General features: G+C 40.5%; 1 protein-coding gene across 1 annotated transcript; it reads right to left on the bottom strand.

Annotated features, from left to right (window-relative positions):
* Nucleotides 1-13,956: 13,956 nt before the first annotated feature.
* LOC143767573 (olfactory receptor 5AR1-like) lies at nt 13,957-14,874 on the bottom strand. The gene has a single exon (XM_077255982.1). It carries the CDS (start codon nt 14,872-14,874, stop codon nt 13,957-13,959), a length of 918 nt encoding a protein of 305 aa, XP_077112097.1.
* Nucleotides 14,875-25,033: the final 10,159 nt, after the last annotated feature.

Consider the following 25,033-nt stretch of genomic DNA (forward strand, 5'->3'; position numbering starts at 1 on the left):
TAATAATAAAAGATAAGGCTAATACTAAAAGAGAAAATTATATGCAATTATATGCAATTATATGCAATAAAGAGCATGTGATAGGTGCTAAGGGAGGACACTGTATGTAAAAAGAACACTTTACATACTAAGGGACGACATTGTATTTAGTAATTAACATTGCTACACATACTAAAGGAGAACTGTATGTAACAAGGTGAGACACTATACGTACACTGAATATTAATGGAGTCTCTAAATAAATATTATTAGAACTGTATCAATCTGCAGGACTCTGGTCCATCAGCTAGATCATTAGTTTCTGGATACAATAAAGGTGGATCATAAATCTCTTACCTTCTGAGATCCACAGAGCGGCTTTTGATTACCCTGGCTGATGCAATGTCATCATTGCAGCATGATGCACAGATGACTTCATGCCAGCTCAGCTAAAAAGGTTGCGTCTGGGAGTCTGGACGATAAGAGATTCATGAACCTTCCACCCAGTAGCCAGAGACTACTGACCTGGCCAATGTACCAAAGTCAATGAGTGAATCGATTTGCCCAACTCAAATTATATACTATTGTTATTCACTATATGTACTCAAACCTGATCAGCCGTTTTTAAAAAATAGTGGACCACCATGGGACCATTTTTAAAAAAGTAGCCTACATCAATATTAATATTAAAATTTGTGTCCACCGGAACAAAAAACATTTTAAATGGGTTTTCCCACAAAGTTGATTTTAAAGTTAATTTTAATCAATACATCTTGAAATAAAATTATGTTCCACAATTGGATGTGTTTAATAAAATGTCCCTGTGCTGAGATAATCTTATAAATGTGCCCCTGCTGAGTACTGTGTAATGGCTGTGTCTGACCATACAGGAACATGGTCCGATCATACCACAGTTCCTGGGCAAGGGAGGAAGCAAAAGAGTATTCAAACATGAGAGCACAGGATCACAGCTGATTCTTTTTGTGAGATAAAGCATTTCCCTGCCCGTTTTAAAAAAAATATTTTACATCAAAGAAAGGATTATTCGCGATCCCATGCTGTAATGTCTGTATACTTTTTTTTTGCTTCCTCCCCTGCCCAGCTGTGGTATGACCAGGCCATGTTCCTGCATGGTCAGATATAGCCATTACACAGTACACATTTATAAGATTATCTCAGCACAAGAACATTTTTTTTAAAACACATCCAATTATGGAAATTATTATTATCTTATTATTGTTAAGATCTGTATATTAAAATGAACTTTAAAATTAACTTTGTTAGTGGGAAAACCCCTTTAACCCCTTAAGCCCCGAGGGTGGTTTGCACGTTAATGACCAGGCCAATTTTTACAATTCTGACCACTGTCCCTTTATGAGGTTATAACTCTGGAACGCTTCAACGGATCTTGGCGATTCTGACATTGTTTTCTCGTGACATATTGTACTTCATGTTAGTGGTAAAATTTGTTCGATATAACTTGCGTTTATTTGTGAAAAAAACGAATATTTGGCGAAAATTTGGAAAATTTCGCAATTTTCCAACTTTGAATTTTTATGCCCTTAAATCACAGACATATGTCACACAAAATACTTAATAAATAACATTTTCCACATGTCTACTTTACATCAGCACAATTTTGGAACCAAAATTTTTTTTTGTGACGGAGTTATAAGGGTTAAAAGTTGACCAGCAATTTCTCATTTTTACAACACCATTTTTTTTTAGGGACCACATCTCATTTGAAGTCATTTTGACGGGTCTATATGATAGAAAATACCCAAGTGTGACAACATTCTAAAAACTGCACCCCTCAAGGTACTCAAAACCACTTTCAAGAAGTTTATTAACCCTTCAGGTGTTTCACAGGAATTTTTGGAATGTTTAAATAAAAATGAACATTTAACTTTTTTTCACACAAAATTTATTTCAGCTCCAATTTGTTTTATTTTACCAAGGGTAACAGGAGAAAATAGACCCCAAAAGTTGTTGTACAATTTGTCCTGAGTACGCTGATACCCAATATGTGGGGGTAAACCACAGTTTGGGCGCATGGCAGAGCTTGGAAGCAAAGGAGCGCCATTTGACTTTTCAATGCAAAATTGACTGGAATTGAGATGGGACGCCATGTTGCATTTGGAGAGCCCCTGATGTGCCTAAACATTGAAACCCCTAACAAGTGACACCATTTTGGAAAGTAGACCCCCTAAGGAACTTATCTAGATGTGTGGTGAGCACTTTGACCCAACAAGTGCTTTACAGAAGTTTATAATGCAAAGCCGTAAAAATAAAAAATCATATTTTTTCACAAAAATGATCTTTTCACCCCCAATTTTTTATTTTCCCAAGGGTGAGAGAAGAAATTGGACCCCAAAAATTGTTGTGCAATTTGTCCTGAGTACGCTGATACCCCATATGTGGGTGTAAACCATTGTTTGGGCGCAGGGCAGAGCTCGGAAGGGAAGGAGCGCCATTTGACTTTTCAATGCAAAATTGACTGGAATTGAGATGGGACGCCATGTTGCATTTAGAGAGCCCTTGATGTGCCTAAACATTGAAACCCCTAACAAGTGACACCATTTTGGAAAGTAGACCCCCTAAGGAACTTATCTAGATGTGTGGTGAGCATTTTGACCCAACAAGTGCTTTACAGAAGTTTATAATGCAGAGCCGTAAAAATAAAAAATCATATTTTTTCACAAAAATGATCTTTTCACCCCCAATTTTTTATTTTCCCAAGGGTAAGAGAAGAAATTGGACCCCAAAAATTGTTGTGCAATTTGTCCTGAGTACACTGATACCCCATATGTGGGTGTAAACCATTGTTTGGGCGCAGGGCAGAGCTCAGAAGGGAAGGAGCGCCATTTGACTTTTCAATGCAAAATTGACTGGAATTGAGATGGGACGCCATGTTGCGTTTGGAGAGCCCCTAATGTGCCTAAACATTGAAACCCCCCACGAGTGACACCATTTTGGAAAGTAGACCCCTTAAGGAACTTATCTAGATGTGTGTTGAGCACTTTGACCCAACAAGTGCTTCACAGAAGTTTATAATGCAGAGCCGTAAAAATAAAAAATCATATTTTTTCACAAAAATGATCTTTTCACCCCCATTTTTTTATTTCCCCAAGGGTAAGAGAAGAAATTAGACCACAAAAGTTGTTGTGCAATTTGTCCTGAGCACGACGATACCCCATATGTGGGTGTAAACCATTGTTTGGGTGCATAGCAGAGCTCAGAAGGGAAGAAGCGCTATTTTACTTTTCAATGCAAAATTGACTGGAATTAAGATGGGATGCCATGTTGCGTTTGGAGAGCCCCTGATGTGCCTAAACATTAAACCCCCCCACAAGTGACACCATTTTGGAAAGTAGACCCCCTAAGGAACTTATCTAGATGTGTTTTGAGAGCTTTGAACCCCCAAGTGTTTCACTACAGTTTATAACGCAGAGCCGTGAAAATAAAAATATTTTTTTTTTTCACAAAAATGATTTTTTAGCCCCCAAGTTTTGTATTTTCACAAGGGTATCAGGATAAATTGGACCATAAAAGTTGTTGTCCAATTTGTCCTGAGTACGCTGATACCCCCTATGTGGGGGGGAACCACTGTTTGGGCGCATGACAGAGCTCGGAAGTGAAGGAGCGCCATTTGGAATGCAGACTTAAATGGATTGGTCTGCAGGCGTCACGTTGCATTTGCAGAGCCCCTGATGTACCCAAACAGTACAAACCCCCCACAAGTGACCCCATATTGGAAACTAGACCCCCCAAGGAACTTATCTAGATGTGTTGTGAGAACTTTGAACCCCCAAGTGTTTCACTACAGTTTATAACGCAGAGCCGTGAAAATATTATTATTTTTTTTTTTTCACAAAAATGAAATTTAGCCCCCAGTTTTGTATTTTCACAAGGGTATCAGGATAAATTGGACCCTAAAAGTTGTTGTCCAATTTGTCCTGAGTACGCTGATACCCCCTATGTGGGGGGGAACCACTGTTTGGGCGCATGACAGAGCTCGGAAGGGAAGGAGCGCCATTTGGAATGCAGACTTAAATGGATTGGTCTGCAGGCGTCACGTTGCATTTGCAGAGCCCCTGATGTACCCAAACAGTACAAACCCCCCACAAGTGACCCCATATTGGAAACTAGACCTCCCAAGGAACTTATCTAGATGTGTTGTGAGAACTTTGAACCCCCAAGTGTTTCACTACAGTTTACAACGCAGAGCCGTGAAAATAAAACATATTTTTTTTCCCACAAAAATGATTTTTAGCCCCCCAAATTTTTATTTTCCCAAGGATAACAAGAGAACTTGGACCCCAGAAGTTGTTGTTCAATTTGTCCCTAGTACGCTGATACCCCATATGTTGGGGTAAACCCCTTTTTGGACGCACGGGAGAGCTCGGAAGGGAAGGAGCACTGTTTTACTTTTTCAACGCAGAATTGGCTGGAATTGAGATTGGACGCCATGTCGCGTTTGGAGAGCCCCTGATGTGCCTGAACAGTGGAAGCTCCCCAATTCTACCTGAAACCCTACCCCTAACCTCACCCCTAACCGTTTACTGAACATTTTCTGACAGTCATAAGTGCCACGTATATAAGTGCCACGTATTTAAGAGCCACGTATTTAAGTGCCACGTGTTTCAGTGCCACGTATTTCAGTGCCACGTATTTCAGTGCCACGATATTTCAGTGCCACGTATTTCAGTGCCACGTATTTCAGTGCCACGTATTTCAGGCACTGAAAAATACGTGGCACGTAAATACTTCAGTGCCACGATATTTCAGTGCCACGATATTTCAGTGCCACGAATTTCAGTGCCACGAATTTCAGTGCCACGTATTTCAGTGCCACGTATTTCAGGCACTGAAAAATACGTGGCACGTAAATACGTGGCACTGAAATACGTGGCACTGAAATACGTGGCACGTAAATACGTGGCACTGAAATACGTGGCACTGAAATACGTGGCACTGAAATACGTGGCACTGAAATAAGTGGCACTGAAATACGTGGCACTGAAATACGTGGCACTGAAATACGTGGCACTGAAATACGTGGCACTGAAATACGTGGCACTTAAATACGTGGCACTTAAATACGTGGCACTTATATACGTGGCCACTGAAATATCGTGGCACTTATATACGTATATACGTATATAAACGTATATTTCAGTGCCACGTATTTCAGTGCCACGTATTTCAGGTTAGGGGTAGGGTTAGGGTTTTTTGTTTTTTTCTTGTTTTCTTGTGTTTTTCTATAAAAACGCATGCGTTTTACCGCGTTTACATGCATTTTTTCACACATGCGGTTTTTTTAAAAAACGCATGCAGATAAAAACGCAAGTGTGAAACCAGACTAAAAGACGCTTTTTATAGCAAAAAAGTTTTTGCGTCTCCACATTTTGAGACCTATAATTTTTCCACATTTTGGTCCACAGAGTCATGTGAGGTCTTGTTTTTTGCGGGATGAGTTGACGTTTTTATTGGTAACATTTTCGGACACGTGACAGTTTTTGATCGCTTTTTATTCCGATTTTTGTGAGGCAGAAAGACCAAAAACCAGCTATTCATGAATTTCTTTTGGGGGAGGCGTTTATACCGTTCTGCGCTTGGTAAAATTGATAAAGCAGTTTTATTCTTCGGGTCAGTACGATTACAGCGATACCTCATTTATATCATTTTTTTATGTTTTGACGCTTTTATACGATAAAAACTATTTTATAGAAAAAATAATTATTTTGGCATCGCTTTATTCTGAGGACTATAACTTTTTAATTTTTTTGCTGATGATGCTGTATGGCGGCTCGTTTTTTGCGGGACAATATGACGTTTTCAGTGGTACCATGGTTATTTATATCCGTCTTTTTGATCGCGTGTTATTCCACTTTTTGTTCGGCGGTATGGTAATAAAGTGTTGTTTTTTGCCTCGTTTTTTTTTTTTTTTTCTTACGGTGTTTACTGAAGGGGTTAACTAGTGGGCCAGTTTTATAGGTTGGGTCGTTACGGACGCGGCGATACTAAATATGTGTACTTTTATTGTTTTTTTTTGTTTTTTTTAGATAAAGAAATGTATTTATGGGAATAATATTTTTTTTTTATTATTATTATTTATTTAGGAATTTTTTTTTTTTTTTTTTTACACATGTGGAAATTTTTTTTTTTACTTTTTTACTTTGTCCCAGGGGGGGACATCACAGATCGCAGATCTGATAGTGTGCACAGCACTCTATCAGATCCGCGATCATACTTTCATCGGAGCAGGCTGTAGCTTTCATCTGCAGCCTGCTCCGACCCGGAAGTGCTCCCTGCAGGACCCGGATACAGCCCCTCGGCCATTTTGGATCCGGGGCCTGCAGGGAGAAGACGTTCGGTACGAGGTGAGTACATCACCTTGTACCGATCGTCTCAGGGAAGCCCGCAGGGAGCCCCCTCCCTGCGCGATGCTTCCCTGTACCGCCGGTACACCGCGATCATGTTTGATCGCGGTGTGCCGGGGGTTAATGTGCCGGGGGCGGTCCGTGACCGCTCCTGGCACATAGTGCCGGATGTCAGCTGCGATATGCAGCCGACACCCGGCCGCGATCGGCCGCGCTCCCCCCGTGAGCGCGGCCGATCGCGTATGACGTACTATCCCGTCACCGGGAATTAAGGCCCACCCCACCTCGACGGGATAGTACGTCATACTGGCTTAAGGGGTTAATTATTAAGTTTATCACTATCTAAAAAAATAATTATAAAGGTGTAAAAACAATGATCTTCATGGGACAACCTCTTTAAAACAAGTTACTTTGGCTACGTTCACATTTGCGGTCAGCGCCGCAGCGTCGGGCGCCGCAGCGGCGCCGCATGCGTCATGTGCCCCTATATTTAACATGGGGGCGCATGGACATGCGTTGTGCTGCGTTTTGCGCCGCATGGCCGCAAGCGTTGGACGCAAGAAACGCATCAAGTTGCATTTTTTTTGCGTCCAACTTTCGGCCAAAAAGGACGCATGCGGCGCAAAACGCAGCGTTTTAGCGTGCGTTTTGCCGCGTTTTTGTTTGCGTTGTGCGCTGCGGCGCCGACGCTGCGGCGCACAACGCAAATGTGAACGTAGCCTTTGACAATCCCTGTGTAGAAGGCAGCAGAAGTAAAAGTAATAGCAATAAAATATTACATTTTGGATTTGTATTTTATATAATATTATATATGTTTTAAAAATATGAGATAAAACAAATTTACACTTTTTAATAACTGAAAAATCACATTATACTGTAGCTGTCAATTCATTAAATAGTTCTACATTTAACTATATACACTTTTTTAACCAACCTTTATTAAAATGAAACTCAATATACATTTTGCAATATACAAATTTGCCTTAAAATATGTAATTTGTAACAAATTTGAGTTCCTCTACAAAACTTACTGTTTATTGTGCATATGAGATTTAGCCTAGATCGTTAAAAAAAATTAATCGTAGAAATGGTACCCTCCACTGTCATAGTGGAGTCTCTTATGTTGCAAGTCACATCCAACTTATACTCTACGCTCATTGTTTAATTCTCATTGGAGTTTAACAATCCTGGCAATAAGTCAATTTTTCTATTAATTATCTTAGTTTTCAAGTTGCTCGTAAAAGTTTGCAAAAGTAATATGCAAAAACTTTTACACTTTAACTTGATGTCTAAGTTTTCAAGTTGTTTTCAGAAGTTTGGAAAAGTAAAATGGAAAAAGTCTTACACTTTAACATGATCAATCTACCATTACTTTAAAGGTTGCTCTTACGACTGATCTTCATGACCACATCGCTATGCTAGTTCTCAGCTTTCTCCTTACTGAGGTGCAGTGGGGTTCTCTATAATTAACAGACTGGACAAGCAAAATGGATGTGCCACACTCCATACAAGAGGACTGAAATACTAAAGCTGGCAAGATGCAGTGATCCAGGTAGATTCAAGGCAGTGCTTGTAAGCTCTATGGCAAAGAGTTTGTATGTTCTCTCTGTGTTTGTGTGTCAGGACTCTGAACATTTTTTACCTTTTGTGCATTACTGCCCTTTTCCAAGATGACGTCTTTGGTCTCATGTGCACTGTGTCTTCCTGCTATAAAACTCCACCCCAGCCTTCAGTCTGTGCTAGATTATTCTGCCTTGCATCCAGCTCCTGACCTCTGATTACTCCCTGGCTATACACCTGCTCCTGTGAACCTGTGTGGTGATCCTGCTACTCTGCTCTGAGTTCTTGCTGCATACACAAGTTTCCAGTAATCCTCCTTCATCTGCTGCTCGTGTTTACTTCATCTGCATTTGCTGGACATGTAAGCTGCTGCTGCTTTGCATTAACCTGAAACTATTAACCAGGCCTCTCTGGTTGAGCTAAGATATGATTTGAACTGCCTATAAGCATATCTATCTGTGTCTGGACTAAGACAAGGATTTATTCGTGTCAAGTATCCTCAAGAATAACTGTGCTTCATAGACTTTCTGCTTGATTGCATTTTGCTCTGAAGTTCCCTATAGACTGCTAAGCTGCGTTTATTATTTGCACCAAGTGTTGTGGACTTGAGTTTCACTCTGCACCTGCTTGAATCACCGTGTGATAATATAGACTTTACCACTTATAAAACTGTGTCCTGTAGTTGTCTTGTTCCATGCAAAGAGTCTCCTGAGTTATCCCCTATAATTATTACATTGTGTGGGTTTCCTCCGGGTTCTCCGTTTTCCTCCCACATTCCAAAGACATACTGATAGGGAATTTAGATTGTGAGCCCCATTGGGGACAGCGATGATAATGTCTGTAAAGCGCTGCGTAATATGTTAGCACTATATAAAAATAAAGATTATTATATTTATTATTATTATTAAAGAGCTTTCAAGCACTGTGCCCCTTGTCTAGAAAACCTGCCTCCTCTGAAAGACTGTAGAGGTGGCCATGAGCAGTTAACTACAAAATTAAAAATCCAGCCGTCCTCCATCAGTTTTCATCAAAATAGTCTCAAGCCAATGGATACAGTACATTTCAGGTTCATTTTGTTTAGATTCATAATACTTTCCTGTTACGAGACCAAACTACCTCGATGTGCCTCTAATATTGCACATAATAACGCAAGTGTGCAAGAAAAAAAAGAAGCGTGTTTTATTACATGCACTGCTACATGGGAATTCACTCTAACCCATCAACAGCATGTGGACTATCTAGAGGTTCATATGAACCCACATAAAACCACAAAAAAAAATCGTCACCTCTCATATTGCAATAAGAGCACTGGTGGACACAGATAGAAAAGGCTCCTGTGAAACAACAATATATGGACCCTTTGCAATCCAATAACTCGTGATCATAATGCACAATTCTACCTGAATTGGATATGGGCCCCCTTACCTCTTGGGCTCCTGTGTGGCTGCACACGTTGTACCAATGTTATGTCTGTCCATGAATAACAGTAAAAGAAATGCACTGAGATGCAGCCATAATAATGGTGGGACAGTGGCCCAGATCCCAGGGGATTTTACGTGCTATTGCTCAATACAAGGAGAAAAAAAAGTCCATTAGAAAGAGTGACAAGAAGTGACTTTATGCTCTCACATAGATTGTAATGTAGAACAAGTATTTAGTAACTTAGAATGAGTTAATTTAAAGGGTCAAAACAATGTTTTAACTGTTCATCCTACACAAATGTATGCGATTATTAATTTATTGGTATTTTCAATAACAAAATGGTATAATATGGTTATTTATTTTGTATGACAGTAGAATTCATGAGGGATGTCAACAGAAATGGGGGATCATATAATGTAGGGTTGGGTAGTTTACTAACAGAAACCCACCAGAGTAAATTGTTTCAAATTTATATACCTCATAATCTTAAGTGTCTGGGGGGAAGAGATCCTTTATCATCGATATTTTATGCAAATGGCCATGTTACAGTTTTGTTCTATATAGCTCCACAATATGGCTGGCATAGAAATCCATAAGGCTTCTATTGTATCAGTGCATGGCTTAAATGTTATCTGAAGGCAGAGATATTTTTGTATATTTAATTATTTTGCAAAAAAAGGTTGAAAAGAAATTCAGTGTGACGGTTCCACCCCTCAGGGTGTCTGGGATACAGTTACTGACAGCTTGGCTGTCCAATCTGGTACAGGGGCGTCCTCAAGCTGACAGTACTTTGATGGATAACATGGCCATCAATCTGGTACAGGGGCGTGCTGAGCTGTCAGTGTGTTGATTGACAGCTCGACTATCCACTCTGTGACTGGGAGGCGTCGGCTGTCTTCAAGTGTTCACTATCCCGGGTGATTGCCATGCTACTTAACTGAGCAACTTCTCCCAGATCACTGCCAGATGTACATTCAAGCTTGTGAGGTTGTGCTTTCCTGTGCCTTGAGTTCTGTATGATTCATCTGTTGCCTGACCTTGTACTTCGTTCTGACCATCCGCCTGTCTAAACCCTTCAGCTCTGATCTGTTAACCTCCCAAGACTCTGACCTCGGAGCATTACCTGACTACGCTTTTGTCTCTTCCTTCTGTTTATGACATACCCACCTGTCTTCTGACCTTCGACTCTGACCTTTGACCCTTCTGACCATCCGCCTGTCTAAACCCTTCAGCTCAGATCCTTTAACATCTCAGTACTCTGACCTCGGTGCATTAACTGACTACTCTTTTGTCTCTTCCTTCTGTTTATGACGTACCCTCCTGTCTTCTGACCTTGGACTCCTTGACCACTCTGACTTACTGCTTAGTCATGAGAAGTGACTAGCGTCACATTCAGCATGCTCAATTGAATACTAGGATCTAAGAGGTAACGTTCTCCCTTGTGAAGAGTGACATACCTGGTTTGGCATGCCAGTGTAAGGAGGCTTATAAACCTGCAATGCTCCTCTTTGAAATTAATTATGCAAATTGACTCTTCAAAGAGGTAGAGAACTTGAACTCTTTTGCGACCTATTGGAAGTAGCAATCCTAAAACGTAAATATCGACCATTTAACAAGCCTTACCACATGACACGATAAAAGCCAAATCAGTATCACAATTTGCAGACACTGTGTTTTGGGGTTTTGCCCCTCATCAGTGCAAAGTATGACATCTGCAAATTGAGATTCTTGTTTGGATTTTATCCTAAGTCATGTGGCAAGGCTCGTTAAAGGGTCGATATTGACTTTTAAATTAGTATAAAGGAAACAAGAAATAAGAAGTGTTGTGCCCAATATTGCATGTTACATTCTGATGAACTTGAACTGTTCGGGAAACTTTTGTTTGTTGAAATGAACTGGGTGTCCCCTGAGCTATGTGCAGGATTTCTTGAAGATGTATGACACGATTTGGAGACAGCGGAGGCCTGCGGCCTACAAGTGAATGTGATACATCTCACACCTGGCAGCACATTGGGACTCGGACACTGGTGCCAGGGCGTTATGGAGCAATAGCTTCACCACGGCTATCGCACCCTGTAACTTTACAAAGTAATAGTTCTTTTTACTAGTGCATTCAATTGAACAAGAGGTATTCTCAAAGGTACGGCTTACATAAAGCTTAATTACTCAAACATGAAAGCCCTAGAGAACTTAACTTTACTTTTTGATATTATCATTAATAACTATTCGTCATGTTTCTAGAGCTTTGCTTCTTCATAGATGACTTCAGTGTAGAAGATTCTATCTATGTTGGAAGAAAACAGTTATAGTTATGGTAAGAAGGTTTGCGCCAGATCTATAGAAGCATTACAAGTTGTAGGAGTAATAAAGTAAATAAAAAGCTGTTCAGATTTGAGAATCTTGTCTTTTGTTGTCTTATGTTTATAAAGGGTTATTGTTGTAATCTCTTTTGTATTTATGACACTGGAAGTTTTGATCAAAAAGTGTCAATAGACTTCTCCATAAAAAATCATATAAATGCTGAAAAGTGCATTTTTTTTTTCCAAGAACAACATCTACATGAAGTTTGTATGTATTTGAATGCATTGCATGCAACATTTTTCACATGCCTGTCCATGAATATTTTACACTCTTACATGAACTGTCTAATGGATAAAGAAAAGCTTCTAATTGACGACAGTAAAATATAGCTAGAATACTGATGACAAATCTGCTTATGTGAACGAAGCTACTTCTTTTGTTATGAGTTGTTAGTTTTATTTTTCATAATTTTATTGTTAATTCACATTTGGTGTTTTTTTTTTAATGTATTAACAATTTATGTACTGTTTTTGCAATGTAGCTAAAATAGGGATGTGGAAAACAGCAAATGAGCACATGTGCACTATGCAAAAATGAAAATGTCATTTTCTTTTTTTATTTAGCTTACTGACTTCTGTGAGATAAAAACCTGTACAGAACTGTTAGAATTGAAGAGAACATCATGTGCATGTACAGTGGGGAAAAAAAGTATGGAGTAGTCTTGAAAGCTTGATAATTTGCTCCATCTTTTAAATTAACCATTAAGCTATTTCAACCACTGAGCATTCTCAATTTTGCAATATTTTTACATCTACTGGCTGACACTGTACAGATATATTTTTTGTCTAACGCAAATTTTGAAAAATTATATACAAATTTGATTCATTTAATATTGATTCGATCAACCCTAATTATTATCATGAAGTTCAGTACAATCTTATTTTGGGATGCTGTGTTTCCGGTGCATTTCCTTGTAACATTCTCTATGACTGAGACCCTCACATTTGCAGTCGCTTCCTATATGTCGTATATTCTGCCACAGTAAATTCATTTTAAAGTTCTGCAAAATATTTTCTAATTTATAACTCAAGTGTGATCTTCATGGTGCTACAGAGCCATCCAGTGGTGAAGGAGCATATCTGCACACAAACCTACAATTTACACAAGGGTTTTTGATTGGGAGCAGCTTCAATATACAATCATAGATCCTATGGTTTATTAGATGAATTTTCTGCTTCACACATTAGCACAAGTTCTCCCACTTCATAGGTCACCATAGGACAATTTGACTGCAGTTTACACTAGGCATAAAACACTTTGAGTGTTGCAGAACCTTATAGCCAAATTGAATAGTCATCGACAGGAATCTTGCAATTGATCAATACCCCATAAGTGTCCATCAGCTCTCACCCTTCCATTAGTGCAGATGTGGGTCTCCAGGGGCTACCACCAGAAATATGGTCTGAGACCAACATGTTGCCATACAGTCTCAGTCCTAGTTCTTATTGTCAAATGAACGCTCTCACAATTTGCTATGTTAGCAACATGATCCAATTTTCAACAGTATTTGAAGCAGTTTTTGTTAAAGCGAACCTGTCATCATGCCGATCACTTATAAGTCATTGCCACCACATTTTTTATCAGCAAATTAGCCTCACATCCTGTAGCCCAGCATAATTCCAGAAAATGATCTTTGCAAATTGCCCCTTGCTATATTCTAATAATCACTAAGGGGCCAATGGTTGTATATGGGCATACTCATCTTAAAGAGAATCTGTCACCAGGTTTTTGCTTCCTCATCTGAGAGCAGCATGATGTAGAGAAAGAGACCCTGATTCCAGCAATGTTTCACTTACTTTACTGGATGCAGCAGTTGTGATACAATCAGAGCTTTTAGATGTAGCATGTAGCAGAGCTCAGAAAACTGTCTCCGCGCCCACCACAGTTTTCTGTGTACATTATCTATTGACAGTGAGCTGCCTATCAAAGAAGGGGGAGTGGTCTGACCAGGGCTCACGGGCAGTGTGGTCTGAGCAGTGATAATCTCCTGGTAATAAAATACTCATTGTATTGAAACAACAGCACACAACCTAATAAGAGACACATCACTGAAATCAGTGTTTCATTTCAAGTGTGAATGTACAATTTTCATAGTAATGAAAGTACAGAAAAATCTTTAAATGAGAAGGTGTGTCCAAACTTTTGGTCTGTACTGTATGTGTGGCAGATAAACACTTTTGAATTCCATTATTATATTTTATTCATTATAACAATCTGCAATTAGAGACAAATACAAACTTGTCATATCCTTTTACATTTTTGCCTTGAAAAATCTAACAAATGCTTCTTTAAACTGCTTATTCTTCATGGTGTAAATAGGGGGGTTTAATAATGGGATCAGTATGATGTAAAGAAGAGAGAAAAGCTTGTCATGCCTTGGTTCGTATGTTGATGTGGGTCTTACATGTAAAGAAAGGGAGGTCCCATAAAATACAATGACAGATGTCAGGTGAGAAGCGCAGGTAAAGAAGGCTTTCCTTCTCCCATCTGCAGACTTGATCTTCAATATGGCGTTGATAATATATACATAGGACAACAGCGTTAGTGTGAATGCAGTCAGCCCTACAATCGCTCCCAGTACGTATGTTGCAATTTCAACATGTATGGTACCATCGCATGAAAGCTTTAACAGAGGGGAAATGTCACAGAAAAAATGATTGACTTGGACAGATGAACAAAATGACAAGTTGGCTATGAAAACTGTATGTAACACCGGTTCCAGAGCAGCAGCAGTCCACGTCCCAACTAAGAACAACGTGCAATGTTTTATGCTCATAAATAGGGCGTAATGTAATGGGTGACAGATGGCTACATACCGGTCATAAGCCATGACTGCGAGAAGGAAAAACTCGGTACAGGTAAAGTAGATGAAGAAATACAGTTGCGCCATACATTCATTAAATGATATGGTCTTCTGCTGAGTGAAGAGCATGGAGAGGAGCAATGGCAGGATATTCGAGGCAGATAAAATGTCTACAATCGATAAACTGCCCAGAAAAATGTACATTGGTGTGTGCAGACGAGTGTCCACAGTAATACAGATATACACCGTTATATTCCCCAATACAATGCTAAGATAAATGATCAAGATTATTATAAAGAGATGAATCTGAGAGAAGTCTGGGAAACAATCCACGTTAAATTCGGCCCCTCTGGACTGACTCTTCATGCTCACATTAAACATTACTCTACTGGTTTTGATAGACATCATTCCTAAAATAAATTATAGGGATTTAGTGGAACTTTGTGCTGGGACATAAAGAGTTGTTCCAATTAAATTACTTTATAATCAAAGCAAACCTGTCAGCAGGATTTTGGTTAGTAAACTACAGGCATTGTCAGGTTGGCAGTGTTAAACTAATTAAAATGATACCTGAGGTGAAGAAATCCGTCTTGTGGTTCTTGTGCAATCAGTGTTTGAATTTTTCAGTTAATGAGATGCCCGTTCTCCATAGTGGGACTGTAGGCAGAGTGTTATCTATCTAAGTAAGAAAGCAAGGTAAGATCTGCCCACAAGCACAAACAGTCTGCCTCTATGATGAGGAAAATATTTGTGCTTCAGGGCAACTTATGGGCAGGTTTCTATTTGGTTTATCTGGTTTTGGGCAGGAAGATGAGACTCTGTCTACAGTCCCCCCCCCCAGGAGCACGAGCATCTCATAAACTGAAAACTTCTAACACTGATTACATAAGAACCACAAGATGGATTTCTTCACCCCAGGTATAATTTTAATCAGTTTAACAGCACCAACCTGATAGTATCTGTAGTTTACTTAGCAAAATCCTGTTCACAGGTTCACTGTAAGTGGAAGTCTGGTGATTACAATTTACCTACAAAGCAATGATACTGTTAATAGTATATTTATACATACATGTCTGAACTGTGAATACGACATGACAGATTTATCAAAACTGTCCAAAAGAAGAAAATCAGTCTTTGTTGACTCTAGCAACCAATCAAAATGCAGCATTCATTTTTCCAGAACAGTTTAAGAAATGAAAATTGAGATTTAATTGGCTGCTGTAGGAAAGATAGCTTCTCTTTCAGACAAATATAACCCAGAGAATTTTGAGGAAAAACTACACTGTGGTTTCATGTCAAAATTAGTTCCAGCAGCCGGGAGGAGAACTATATACCCTTACTTTATATTTCTCATTCCTATGAATGTATTCTTCGCGTAAGCGCTAAAAATTCTTCTTGAAGTAACCCAACTTTTTCCCATTTAAAAATGAAGAAATGAGAAAAATAAGCATATACAGTAATGGCATATATATAAAAAACAAATCTGATCTATAAAAAAATAGTTTAAAAAAATTAAACTGTACAGTGTGGAAAAAAATAAAATGCCCAAATTTATAGTGGTCATTTATTTGTGGTCACTACATGTCCCTCAAAAAATGCAAAAAAAGTGTTAAAAGAAAGCTAAAAACATCAGCTCGCCTTAAAAAAAACTGAGCCCACATGAAGCTCCATTGACAGGAAAATAAAAAAAAGTAATAGGTATCAAAATATGGCAGAAAACAGCACATTTTATCTTTCAAACCACATATTATTTACCACTTAAATAATAAAATAAATATAAAAATTTGATATCACCATATTTTTACCACTCAATGAATCCTATATACCCAACCCCCTAAAAACAATGGCGGAATTGCTTTTCTTTTCACCATTGTATTGTGTTTAGAATTTTCTTTCCCCTTTTAGTGCATTGTATGTTAAAATGAGTTGTGTCATTCCAAACTACAGCTCGCCCTGCAAAAAAACAATCCCTCAGACGGCCATGTCGACTGAAAAAAACAAAAAAAAGCTATGGCTTGTTGGAAGAAGAGGAGTTAAAAGTGAAGTAAATAAAATGTAATAATTGCTATGTCATTGAGTGGTGAAGCTAATGGGGGGGATGGGATATTTTGTTCATTTTATTAATAAATAACATTTAGTTACGGAAACAGCAATTCTTCTTAAGGCCTCCTTCACGTGATCTGATATTTACGGTACTGGAAAAACCAGTATCAGTGTTATCCGTGTGTACATGTGTGACATCCGTGTGCATGTGTACGTGACATTTTTTACATCTGTGCTGCTGGAAAAAAATGGAAATGTCTACGTGTGAGTCACACAGACACATGGGCGCAACCCCTAGATTATAATAGGTGTGTCTCTAGTACGTGTGAAAAAAGACACTACACGTACCGGAAACACTGACGTGAAGGGGCCGAAGACTGTGTGCCCAAGTTGAGTTTTGGGTGAGTTTTTGAATCTGCGTATTTTCACTGTGTCAAATATGAAGCCACTTACAGTTCCAGCAAAGTGGATGGATTTGTAGAAATCTCCTGCCCGCTGCACTTTTTTTTTTTACTCAGCGTAAACTGACCTGCGGTGCGTGTTTCAAATCCACAACATGTCAATTTCTCTTGCGGATTACATTGAGTTTTATGCACAGATTTTCCCATAGACTTGTATTAGGTGCAGAACATCCGCAGACAAATAACGCACGTGCGTATTTAGTGCATTTCCACCAAGGAAACTAATTAAAAATTCATGTCATCTGCATATGACTGTATTAATTAAGTTTTGTCAAATACCAGGAAGTATCAAAAATAAAGCAGCTTTGTCAAAAACATTACAAAACAACAAAAAGCAAAAATAACACAAAATCAACGATAAAAACGCATGTAAAAAAAGCAACAAAAAATGGAAGTAACCAAATTGACTTATTAGGTAAAGAAAATCAGCAACATCAAAAACTCACCAAAATCTCATTGTTAGAATGTAGCCTTAAAGGCTGGAATCACACGTGCACGTTTTGGTGCAGGTTCTGATGCAGTTTTTTAGCCCAAGTCAGTAATGGATTCAAAAGGAAAAAATAAATATAAAGGAAGGACTTATACGTCTCCTTAGGCCGGGATCACACATGCGAGTAATACGGCCGAGTCTCGCACGTTAACACCCGACACTGCTGCCTGCACTCGGGAGCGGAGCGTGCGGCCGCATAGTAATACATAGAGCCGCACACTCCTCTCCTGAGTGCAGGTGGCAGTGCCGAGTATTAACATGAAAGACCCGGATGTATTTCTCGCATGTGTGATCCCGGCCTTACTGTTGAATTAACTTTTGACTTTCATCAATAATTGGCTATTTTTTTTTGTAGTCTAAAGCTGGTTTTAATTTCATATATAAAAATTATCTCCTATACTTACTTGCTCAGTTAATTTAACAATTTTACGTTTTTTTAATATTTATTTATATAGTAGATTTACTAACAGATTATGTACAACAACAATGAGTTCTGTCGATTGACAAGCTTAGAGCCGCCTCATCCGTGTGGTCATAATACATGATAAATGTAAATGTTCATCTATTGTGTTGCTCACAGATTAGAATGTGTGTCAGATGTATAGATGATGTAGGAGAATACTTACGGGGATTCATTAAAAAATCCAGATCATTTTGTATATGTCTTACACGTCTCTAATGCAGTCTAAGGAAGGCTTTGTGTAGATCAGTCAGTATTTATAGGTTTAAAGCCCCAATCGTCAGAGAATTAAATAATGATACAAGACATTCCTAGTAACATATGCCCCAATTCACAGAACAACAAAGTTAGCCAATTAAGCAGTTTATTTCCGTTTTTGAGTTTTCATTTTTCTTCTTCTTCTTCCAAGAGTCAGAACTTTTTTTCAATTTTAAAGTTGACATAGCCATATGAGGGATGTTTTAAATAATGCCATTCATTTTATCATATAGTTTATAAAAAAAATTAAAAAGATTCCAAGTGGGGTAACAACAAGGTGAAAAAAATACAATTCTGCCATTGTTTTTAGTGTCTAATTTTGTTGGCGTTTATTATAATAATAACAATAATGAAAATCTTTATATAGTGCCAGCATATTCCGCAGCGCTTTACACTTTAAGGCTGCCGTCACACTAGCAGTATTTGGTCAGTATTTCACATCAGTATTTGTAAGCCAAAACCAGGAGTAGAACAAACAGAGGAAAAGTATCATAGAAACATATGCACCACTTCTGCATTTATCACCCACTCCTGGTTTTGGCTTACAAATACTGATGTAAAATACTGACCATATACTGCTAGTGTGACGGCAGCCTAAGGCCATGTGCACACGTTCAGTATTTTTCGCGTTTTTTTCGCTATAAAAACGTGATAAAAACGCGAAAAAAACGCTTACATATGCCTCCCATTATTTTCAGTGTATTCCGCATTTTTTGTGCAAATGTAGCCTTTTTTTCCACGAAAGAATCGCATTGCGGAAAAATAAGCAACATGTTCATTAAAATGCGGAATTGCAGGGGATTCCGCACACCTGGGAGTCCATTGATCTGCTTACTTCTGTGCACACCATGCGGGAAGTAAGCAGATTATGTGCAGTTGGTACCCAGGGTGGAGGAGAGGAGACTCTCCTCCACGGACTGGGCATCATATAATTGGTCAAAAAAAAAGAATTAAAATAAAAAATAGTCCTATACTCACCTTCGATGTCTTCCCGCCTCTCCACTGCACGCTGTCGCTTCGGTTCATGTAGCTGGTGTGCGGTGAAGGACCTGCCGATGACGTCGCCGTCTTGTGATTGGTCGAGACCGGTCATGTGACCGCTCACGTGACCACGACGTCATGGAAGGTCCTGCGCGAACACACCATCTATACTGAACGGACGCCGGTGAGGAGATCAGCTGTCTGCAGGTGAGTATAAGCATTTTTTTTATTTTTTTTATTATTTTTAAACATTCTATCTTTTACTATAGATGCTGCAAAAGCAGCATCTATAGTAAAAAGTTGGTCACACTTGTCAAACGCTATGTTTGACAAGTGTGACCAACCTGTCAGTCAGTTTTCCAAGCGATGCTACAGATCGCTTGGAAAACTTTAGCATTCTGCAAGCTAATTACGCTTGCAGAATGCTAAAAAAAACGCGAAAAAAAACGGAAAAAAAAAATGCGGATTTCTTGCAGAAAATTTCCGGTTTTCTTCAGGAAATTTCTGCAAGAAATCCGGACGTGTGCACATACCCTAACAGTTCATACACAACAGTCATAATAAGTAACAACGGTAAAGATAACACCCCTTAATGACAGCGAATACGTCTTTTAACTGACCTGAGATATAAGAGAATAGCCTCCCCATACAGGTGATAATCCAGCAGCTGTCGGCTGTCCACTATAGCTGACAACTTGCTGTATCAGCCACGATCAGTGTTTGCACCATCCAAATCTGTTTAACCCCTTAGATGCTGCTGTCAAAAGTGACTACATCATTATAAATGGTTAACAGAACAGAGTGTGGGGGCTTCCTCTTTATCCCAATTGGTGCCCTCAGATCATGATTTTGTGGTCCTGATGTTTGCCATGGCAATTCATGACCAAATTGTGGCCTTAGAGTCTGACGGCTATAGTAATCTGTTCAGAAGTGAGGCATTTAGGTGGTAAAAATAAATGTTTTCATTTCTGTCATGCCACTTTGCATTAATTCCTGAAAAGCACATGAAGGGTTAATAAACTACCTGACTGCAGTTTTCAATATGTCAGGGGGTGCTGTATCTAAAATGGTATCACTTTTGGGGGTTTCCCAATATATGGGACCCCTAAAGTCACTTCAAACATGGATAAGTCCGTAAAAAATAAATTTAGTAAATTTCCTTGAAAAAACAAAAAATTACTGCTACATTTTTAAACCTCCTAAAATGCTAACAAAATAAAATAACATTTTAAAAATGGTGCCGATGCAAAGCAGACATGAGGGAAATGTTATTTATTAATGGTTTGCTGTGGCATGACTTTCTGGATTAGGCCGGGGTCACACTAGACCGTAATACGGACGAGTGCTATGCGATAAAAAATCGCATAGCACTCGGCCCAATGTTAATCTATGGTGCAGCTCCCATCATCCGATATTTTCTCCACCGTATTTCGGATCCGAGGGAACTCGCATAAGGCTGCGATTGTCAGCGTATCTCGGCCGAGACTCGCCAATGCAAGTCTATGGGTGCGAGAAAAAATCGGATTACACACGGACCATGCGTGTGCATTGCGAGAAATACGCAGCGGTGTTCTATAGAAAAGCCGGTAATTCAATTGCCGGCTTTGCATCTCTCCTTCACAAACCCGACAGGATATGAGACATGGTTTACATATAGTAAACCATCTCATATCCCCCTTTTTTTTGCATATTCCACACTACTAATGTTAGTAGTATGTATGTGCAAAATTTCAGCGCTGTAGCTGCTAAAATAAAGGGTTAAATGGCGGAAAAAATTGGCGTGGGCTCCCGCGCAATTTTCTCCGCCAGAGTGGTAAAGCCAGTGACTGAGGGCAGATATTAATAGCCAGGAGAGGGTCCATGGTTATTGGCCCCCCCGTGGCTAAAAACATCTGCCCCCAGCCACCCCAGAAAAGGCACATCTGGAAGATGCGCCTATTCTGGCACTTGGCCACTCTCTTCCCACTCCCTGTAGCGGTGGGATATGGGGTAATGAAGGGTTAATGCCACCTTGCTATTGTAAGGTGACATTAAGCCAGATTAATAATGGAGAGGCGTCAATTATGTCACCTATCCATTATTAATCCAATTGTATGAAAGGGTTAAAAAACACACACACACATGATTTAAAAGTATTTTAATTAAATAAACACAGCGGTTGTTTTAATAATTTATTGCTCTCTCAATCCATCCGGAACACCCTCGCTTGGGAAAATAATAAACGCATAAGATCCATACCTTCTGATGTCCTATCACGTCCATCGAGGTAATCCATCTGAAGGGGTTAACTAATATTACAGGCACGAGCTGCGATAAACCACTCGCTCGTGCCTGTAATCCCCAAGTGCTGAAAGGAAAGCAGAGTGATCTATACTTACATTGAGTCGCGGTGATGCGCCCCTGCTGGATGTTCTCATGAACTGCAGCCTGGGAACTTTTTCCCACGCTCCAGGTCATATGAGGACATCCACCAGGGGGCGCATCACCGCGACTGTAGGAAATGTAGGTCAATGACCTACATTTCATTCATTCGCCGGGGATTACAGGCACGGAGCACAGCTGCATTTGCAGGGCTCCTGCCTGTAAAATAATTAACCCCTTCAGATCATGGATTACCTCGTGGGATGTGACGGTTCAGCTGAGGGTATGTATCTTGTGCGTTTATTATTTTTCCAAGCGAGGGTGTTGCTGATGGATTGAGAGAGGAATAAAATACTGAAACAACCGCTGTGTTTATTTCATTAAAATAATTTTTAATAATGTGTGTGTGTTTTTTAACCCTTTCAGACAATTGGATTAATAATGAATAGGTGACATAATTGACGCCTCTCCATTATTAATCTGGCTTAATGTCACCTTACAATAGCAAGGTGACATTAACCCTTCATTACCCCATATCCCACCGCTACAGGGAGTGGGAAGAGAGTGGCCAAGTGCCAGAATAGGCGCATCTTCCAGATGTGCCTTTTCTGGGGTGGTTGGGGGCAGATATTTTTAGCCACGGGGGGGGCCAATAACCATGGACCCTCTCCTGGCTAATAATATCTGCCCTCAGTCACTGGCTTTACCATTCTGGTGGAGAAAATTGCGCGAGAGCCCACGCCAATTTTTTCCGCCATTTAACCCTTTATTTTAGCAGCTACAGCGCTGAAATTTTGCACATACACACTACTAACATTAGTAGTAGTGTTGAGCATTCCGATACTGCAAGTATCGGGTATCGGCCGATATTTGCTGTATCGGAATTTCCGATACCGAGATCCGATACTTTTGTGGTATCGGGTATCGGGTATCGCAACAACATTAATGTAATAATGTGTAAAAGAGAGAATTAAAATAAAAAATATTGCTATACTCACCTGTCCGACGCAGCCTGGACCTCAGCGAGGGAACCGGCAGCGTTGTTTGTTTAAATTTCGCGCTTTTACTTGGTTACGTGAAGTCCCGGCTTGTGATTGGTCAGGGCGGCCATGTTGCCGGGACGCGGACCAATCACAGCAAGCCGTGACGAAATTACGTCACGGCTTGCTGTGATTGGTCCGCGTCCCGGCAACATGGCCGCCATTAACCAATCACAAGCCGTGACGTCACGGGAGGCTGGACATGCGCGTATTTTAAAAAGCGCGCGTGTCCAGCCTCCAGTGACGTCCCGGCTTATGATTGGTCACGGCGCCATGTTGCCGGGACGCGGACCAATCACAGCAAGCCGTGACGAAATTACGTCACGGCTTGCTGTGATTGGTCCGCGTCCCGGCAACATGGCCGCCATTAACCAATCACAAGCCGTGACGTCACGGGAGGCTGGACATGCGCGTATTTTAAAAAGCGCGCGTGTCTAGCCTCCAGTGACGTCCCGGCTTATGATTGGTCACGGCGCCATGTTGCCGGGACGCGGACCAATCACAGCAAGCCGTGACGAAATTACGTCACGGCTTGCTGTGATTGGTCCGCGTCCCGGCAACATGGCCGCCATTAACCAATCACAAGCCGTGACGTCACGGGAGGCTGGACATGCGCGTATTTTAAAAAGCGCGCGTGTCCAGCCTCCAGTGACGTCCCGGCTTATGATTGGTCACGGCGCCATGTTGCCGGGACGCGGACCAATCACAGCAAGCCATGACGAAATTACGTCACGACTTGCTGTGATTGGTCCGCGTCCCGGCAACATGGCCGCCATTAACCAATCACAAGCCGTGACGTCACGGGAGGCTGGACATGCGCGTATTTTAAAAAGCGCGCGTGTCCAGCCTCCAGTGACGTCCCGGCTTATGATTGGTCACGGCGCCATGTTGCCGGGACGCGGACCAATCACAGCAAGCCGTGACGAAATTACGTCACGGCTTGCTGTGATTGGTCCGCGTCCCGGCAACATGGCCGCCATTAACCAATCACAAGCCGTGACGTCACGGGAGGCTGGACATGCGCGTATTTTAAAAAGCGCGCGTGTCCAGCCTCCAGTGACGTCCCGGCTTATGATTGGTCACGGCGCCATGTTGCCGGGACGCGGACCAATCACAGCAAGCCGTGACGAAATTACGTCACGGCTTGCTGTGATTGGTCCGCGTCCCGGCAACATGGCCGCCATTAACCAATTACAAGCCGTGACGTCACGGGAGGCTGGACATGCGCGTATTTTAAAAAGCGCGCGTGTCCAGCCTCCCGTGACGTCACGGCTTGTGATTGGTTAATGGCGGCCATGTTGCCGGGACGCAGACCAATCACAGCAAGCCATGACGTAATTTCGTCACGGCTTGCTGTGATTGGTCCGCGTCCCGGCAACATGGCCGCCCTGACCAATCACAAGCCGGGACTTCACGTAACCAAGTAAAAGCGCGAATTTTAAACAAACAACGCTGCCGGTTCCCTCGCTGAGGTCCAGGCTGCGTCGGACAGGTGAGTATAGCAATATTTTTTATTTTAATTCTTTATTTTACACATTTATATGGATCCCAGGGTCTGAAGGAGAGTTTCCTCTCCTTCAGACCCTGGGAACCATCAGGGATACCGTCCGATACTTGAGTCCCATTGACTTGTATTGGTATCGGGTATCGGTATCGGATTGGATCCGATACTTTGCCGGTATCGGCCGATACTTTCCGATACCGATACTTTCAAGTATCGGACGGTATCGCTCAACACTAATTAGTAGTGTGGAATATGCAAAAAAAAGGGGGATATGAGATGGTTTACTATATGTAAACCATGTCTCATATCCTGTCGGGTTTGTGCAGGAGAAATGAGAAGCCGGCAATTGAATTACCGGCTTTTCACAGATATCGCGCTGAATGAAATATAAATACAGAATATATATATATGTGTCTCAATGACATATATACAGTATATATATATATATATATATATATATATATATATATATATATGTTTTCCCGAACATTTGAGCACATAAATCCATTAGATGTCGGTTTTGCAAGCTTGCGAGAAAATCTCGGCATACGGATGCCATACGGATGTCACACGGATCATTTGATGCGAGGAAATCGCATCCTCGCACTGCACACGGATCACTGTTTTTGAAACATTTGTGCGATTCTCGGCCGTGAAAAACGGACCGTTTTTTTATACGTTAAGTGTGTCCCCGGCCTTAAAGGGAAAATCATTCAAAGTTTGAAAATTGCTAATTTTTTAACATTTTTCTCAATTTTCTGATATTTTTTATAAATAAACACAAAACATATCAACCTAATTTTACCATTATCATAAAGTATAATGTGTCATGAAAAAACAATCTCAAAATCACTGGGATTTGTTGAAACGTTCCAGAGTTATTACCACATAAATTGACACTGGTCAGATTTTAAAAATTTGGATCCG

This window comes from Ranitomeya variabilis, chromosome 4, assembly GCF_051348905.1.
Source record: "Ranitomeya variabilis isolate aRanVar5 chromosome 4, aRanVar5.hap1, whole genome shotgun sequence".
Taxonomy (NCBI): domain Eukaryota; kingdom Metazoa; phylum Chordata; class Amphibia; order Anura; family Dendrobatidae; genus Ranitomeya; species Ranitomeya variabilis.